The sequence below is a fragment of the Rhinolophus sinicus genome, chromosome 16, assembly GCF_057876585.1.
Source record: "Rhinolophus sinicus isolate RSI-liver-muscle chromosome 16, RSI-T2T, whole genome shotgun sequence".
Lineage (NCBI taxonomy): Eukaryota > Metazoa > Chordata > Mammalia > Chiroptera > Rhinolophidae > Rhinolophus > Rhinolophus sinicus.
The window spans coordinates 153,145,071-153,151,070 of NC_142516.1; the positions used below are offsets into that span (position 1 = coordinate 153,145,071).

Genomic DNA, 6,000 nt, shown 5'->3' on the forward strand with positions numbered 1-6,000 from the left:
GGTAAAATGAAGCATTATGTATCTTCAAATTTGAAACTAATAAAGGACTAAAACTGTATCTAGTATATCAGCAGAGAGTAAGACAATGTTCTTTATTTTTTTAATTTTAGAATCAAAGAGATGAAGAAAAGTTCAATACTTTCTTAATATCTAGCTATAGTCCAACTCTCAAAATACCTGAGATAGAAAAAGGAGCAAAGTGAATATTGAGAACAGAGTTAGTTTTATATTTTTTTTCCTAAGCTGTGGAAACTTCCCTCCCCCTTTATCCCCATGATGACTTCCTATAGTAAGCGTTGTTGTACTAACCCAATATTCCAGTAGGCCAAGTATGTTGAAAAACACCAACATGTTTTCTTTAGTTTCCGACTTTTATATAACCACATCTATACAAATAAAATGATTGGGAAAAATGCATAAACACATGGCTAATTTAGTGATGGTAGAGTGACCAGTTCCTGAGAACAAATAAATTCCAAAGTCAAAGTGATTTTTAAAATATAGATGTCACAAATAAAGAGAAAATATTCAGCATGAACTGTGAGGGAAAACATGGTGATTGATAATACTAAGCTATATACAATATTAGATGAGGAAAGAACTGATTTTACATGCATTCGTTCAACAAATACAGAATGACAGTGGCCATGGTGAAGTCTATGGACTCAGAGGGCCTGGGTTTATAGTCCAGCTTCCTCACTTTCTCACAGAGTCATCCTTGGGCAAGCCATTTATTTAAAATCTCTCTGTGGCTCAGTTTTTTCATCTATAAAATTGGGGATAATGATAGCATTCATTAAGTTATTATAAGGAGTCAATAAGGCAATGTTTAATGTTTTTAAGGTAGGTGATGTTTTCAAACAGGTGCTGGCACATACTAATTTCTATATAAGAGGTTGTTAAATAAAGTTGCATTTGATGATTAATGAAAAAAGTGAACATGTAGACCAATAAGTCACCACTAGTCAGCTACAAAGTATTAATGACACCAAGAAGACTCAAAACATAAAATAGTGGCACAGTGAGCCTCAAACAACATCCCCTGAATTGCCCAGACTTTTAAGTGGATGCTGTGGAGTTCCTTTAGAAGTTCAGAGCCATCAAGATGAGTCGGGTTGGAAAACGAGGTAATATTACTGATGCTCAAAGAAAGACTGGGATGTTTCACACTGACCTTTGATCAGAATAACAGTCCTCACAAAGAATTTGATGATCCACTGCTCAATATCTTCCCAGAAGACAGAACGAGAGAAAATAAGCAAGTACACTGTGAAGGCTTTTGGCTAGCTATCTGAAAACGTTTTGATACCACAAAAATTAACAAGTATTAGAATGGATTGCTGAGAGGGGCTCAAGAGTCTGCCCCTTTGAGTGTCTCTCAAATAAGGACAGATAGTCTATCTGATCAGCCTGGGATGCTTTAAAACCAAGGCTGAGTGAAGATTAATGGTACAAACTGCCCCTTGAAGGCCTCCTCCTTCCCAAGCACTCCCTGAGAGTGTAACTTTATATATTATCCATCACAGTCCCTCTGTTGAGTTTGAAGAATTCCCTTTTATCCTAGAATAGAAAAGGGCAACACTATTTCACAATTGTGAGTTCTGAGTAAAACTTTAATAATGTCGTGATGAAACATAATGTCCTTATTACTTCTCAGTTATTTTACCAGGCAAGCTACCTGCAAATATCTTTCAAGTAGAAACAGATCTTATGAATCTAAATTCTGAACAGCAGTTCCTTTAAATTCATGTTCACTGGCAGACAAATGGCATATGCCTTTCTCAAGCAAACCATTAAAAGTCCAAACAAGGCAAAGGATAAAAAGGAGTAGAAAGAAAGGAAAACCACCATATACTAGATAATTAAATGCAAAATGTATCAGGAAGTAGGGAGGAGAGGAAGAGCGTTCATTTAATAAAGGGGCACACTTCCTAAGTGATAATTTCAACAGTAATTAAGTAGCACTGAGCAAAGTTTACTTTGAAAAAAATGTGTCTTTAATGTACAATGTTGCAATTCATTATTTTCTTATCATATGTTCTTCCGACTCCCACAGTGACCTGTACCTTGATCATTTCCACCAGCATCAAAGGACACCAGGGTTAAGGCAAAGTCAATAGTACTCTTAATCCTAGAAAGTGAGTTTAACAAAAGGGCACACATTTTAGAAATTCGTAGCTAATTAGCAAGCACTGTAATTGTCAAGGGGTGGAGGGAAAAGGCAAAAAACAAAACAGAAAAAATAAAACTGTAGTGAAATATCTACTGAAGAATTTATTTTAACCTCTGCAGATGTTCTCAGGAAAGTAAATGGTGACTACAGAAATTATTTACACTGAAAAACTTCACCTTGATATTAAGGAGATTTGCATCCTGCTAAGCATGAACTGTAGTCTCCAGAAAGTCCCATTATCCACTGAAGAATACTGAAGAAACTTAAAATACTTAGTTTTCTTTTTTGAGATATCTTATCTGAAATTATATTGGGAAATATCTGTATGTTTAAAGGATGCAGTTTGAAAAAGCCCAGATTAGAGGAGAAAAAGTTCCCAAAAGAAGTGTTCCATACTACAAACCTTTTAAAAGTTTAGTTCTTTGAGATTCAGGGAGGATAAAAAAGCAATGCTGATCCTTATCAATTAATTAAAAAGAATGAAATAACAGTAGACAAAAGGGGGAGGAGAGTTAAGAAACTTAAGGAGCTGTACGGGCAGCTGGTCTCTATTCCCTGATTAACAAAATAAGTAGTTCTGGAAAAGGGAGAAGTGACAGAGATAGAAAAGTAGTCTTGTAATTCACCACAGGTTCCGCCTTCGAAGCACCAGAGGCTGGCTATGTCTGGCTCAGAACTTAAAAAGGTTCTCTGTATATAATGCTCTCTGTTAGCGTGATGGATTGGACTTTTTTTTTTTTTCAATGCTTATATTTATATAAATGTGTTAATTTCAGTATCAGTAAAAACCCTTACTTGTAGAGTTTGTACATCAACCGTAATAAAATAGCAATTCCATTACGCAGCGAAACTGTTATATCTGCAAAATACTTTTCATCCATGGACCAGTTCTTTGATAAAACGCAAGACTGGTGGAAATTCAGCGCTTTGACTTGACCATCTGAAGTCACTGAGGGCTTCAGTTGCCGGGTTTGAGCAGCCCGCGCCCTCCTAGCATCTCCGGGCCTCTCTACTGCTCTCAGTTCTGTTCTCTGGAAGCTACAGGATTATCTGTCCCCGACACGTTTCATTCACAGAGCCCCAAAGAAGCTAGGATTCGGTTGGAGCTAAGAGCCGGAAAACGCGCACCCAGGTTGCTGCGCAAGTTGTTGAGAGACCAAGTATTATCCACATACTGGCACTGAGACAGCGGTTGGGTGCTCTCGGGCTCTCGGTAGAGAACTGCTATAGTGGCCGGGCACGCAGGGGACACAGGGTTCGTGGACCCTGAGACGAATCCACTACTAAGACACCCGCTTAAGTTGGTTCAGCTTCCAAGAGCCGGCGGAAGAGGCCGCGCTCAGGACCCGGCGCTGCGCCGGGTGGTTGGGGTGTCCTCCCAAACACAAGTGACCAACAGCAATCCGGGAAGCACTGAAGAACTGTATGAGAAAAGCCCGCCCCAAATCTTAAACAAGCATTCCGTGAACTCCCCCAAACCAGCCCGGAATTGCGGATATCGGGAGGCCGACTCCCCTGGTGGGGGTTCTCCCAGCCTCGCTGGCCCCCGGCTGGGGCGCCGTGCGCTCGGCCTCCTCAATGACAGAGAGAGTAGAGCGAGGGGCAAGGATAGCCCTCCGCGTCTCTCCACCGCCCCCGCCGGCGCGAGGGCGGGAGTGGAGAAGGCGCCACTCAGACTGTGGCGCTAGGCAAACTGCGGCCGCAGTTCTTCCAAGTTTGCTGGAGCGAGAAGCGCGGAGTGGGCGCCCCGCTCCGTGATCTGCCCTCGCGCTGCGGCCATCCCGGATTGTCCCAGGCTCCCCGGCCCTCCTGGCGGGAGCCAACAAGCAAGGGGGCGCAAGGGCGCGAGAGCAGAGGGAGGGAAAGCGGGCGCTCCCGCGTGTGCACACAATGAGGCAGCTGAGACGCACACCTTCCCCCGCGGGAGCAACGGCTGGAGCATCCGCCGCCAGGCGTGGAAGCACTATGTCTGGGAGAGCCCTGACAGAAAGTGAACACCAACTCAGCAACAAGGGGAAGGAGGAGGGCGCCGGACGGCCCGGGGGGACGTACGGCCGCGGAGGGCTGCAGCTGCCCGGGCCACGCGCCCGCGCTTACCTGCGATCTCCTGATAGGGGATGTCCGCCAGGCTGAATCCTTTGGCACCGTACGCCTGGCGGACCTCGCTGCAGCTCCGAGCCTTCACATCCGCCCCGGCTGGGAGTGACAGCAGCAGCCCGGAGAGGGGAAGAATCACAGCCCCGATCCAAGAAGACATGGTGCAACATGCAAATCCAGCTCGGTAAACCCCACGGCCCGTGCGCTCTTCACCTTGCTGCTCAAGCCGAAAGCCCGCCAGAGCCAGCGGCGCGCTCCTCGCCGCTGCCCAGCTTCACCCTCTTCCGCCAGCCGAGGGGACGAGCAGTGCAGCCCTCCGGATTGCGCTCAGCAAACTTTTATAAGCCAGATGGAGGATGGCAAGCCAACTAGAGCTGGCTGAGAAAGCAGCCGCCTTGCTCTTCTAGCCCCCCAGATCGAAAACGGTGCAATAAAAACGAGACAGAGAAAGAAAATAAATGTTTCAAAAACCACCATGTGGTTTCAGCGCTGCGATCCGAGTTCCGAGCCGCAGAATCCTAGAGCGCTGCGAGCTCGGCTCGCCGAAGTGTGCAGCGAAGGTGGGAACGCGCGCGGGCTCTCCCGAGAGGGAGGTGGACAGGCGAGCGCGAGTGTGTGTGCGCGCGTGTGTGTCGGTGTGAGCGCGGGGTTCTTGGGGATGGGTATGCGTGGAGGTATGTATTGGGGATATACGGGTTTCAGGGGAAACCTCAGCTTCACACAGGCTGAGGGAGCCTGTGAGAGTCCTCCAGAAATAGGAAGAGAGAAATCCTGGAGGCTAGAGAGAAGGAGAAAGGAGGGGAGAGAGAGAAACGTGCTACACACTCAGTACAGCCCAAATTCAGAGGCAGAGTCGAAGGCAAAACCTGGACTGGATCTGTTTCTACTTGGTAGAAGGAAGAAAAAAAAAGGCGGGGTGGGGGGGACGTTCCCGTTTTCTCATGTGTTCACATTCTTCATACTGATCAGAAATGCTACCTTTAATGACATAAGTAATCAATTTAGAAACACAGTAATTTTAAGTCATTAACTCATGTTATTAAACTATATTTTTGTGGACGTAAAGAACAGTGCAATTTCAATTGTTGCCATTAACATGTTCATGAACCACCTAAACATAAAGCCAGAGTAGAGAGAAACATATAGGGGGACCCTCAACAGCAGTGCATAATCACCACTCTATCTAATTTCTGTTTGGCTCTGTTTGCTTTTAGTTTCTAAGATAGTCTGTGCACACGTTAGAGACCAATAGATTTTTGTTTGTTTGTTTGTTTTTGTTTAATTTTTGCTTCTGGACTCAAAATTTCCCACCATTTTAATTTCCATAATCTTGGATCAGAAATCATTATGTTTGGGTTTCTAGTATGTGGAGGAAGAGGAAGGCTAGGAAAACAAACCAGAACACAGACACAATGGGAAAAGGACAGCAGGAGTCAGTGGGGTACATGATGGAAGATATTGGGGGAAAGAGTGATATCTCCCTTCCCTTTCTCCAAGTGATCTCCCCTACTAGACTTAACATTTTCTTCCAAATAAACAGAATTCTTAAGTGGAGAATCAGTTCACTGTCTTCTTCCCATCTTACACTTAAGTTCTGTGAAATGGGATAAAACTGAAAACACCAGATTGGCTAATTTCCACTGACTTTCTTATGTTAATTGACACATTGAATTCCTAAAGGCATAAATCTGTGTTGAAACCCAAAGTACCTAGAGCTACTAAGGTAGTTA

At 44.5% G+C, this 6,000-nt stretch overlaps 1 protein-coding gene across 1 annotated transcript in view; it reads right to left on the reverse strand.

Annotated features, from left to right (window-relative positions):
• Nucleotides 1-4,901, reverse strand: part of GPC6 (glypican 6) — a 1,038,077-nt gene extending 1,033,176 nt beyond the window's left edge. Inside the window, exon 1 of the mRNA XM_019737186.3 lies at nucleotides 4,271-4,901. Coding sequence (XP_019592745.1) covers nucleotides 4,271-4,430 — 160 coding nt within the window. The 5' untranslated portion in view covers nucleotides 4,431-4,901. The remainder of the gene's footprint in view (nucleotides 1-4,270) is intronic.
• Between the last annotated feature and the right edge of the window lie 1,099 nt (nucleotides 4,902-6,000).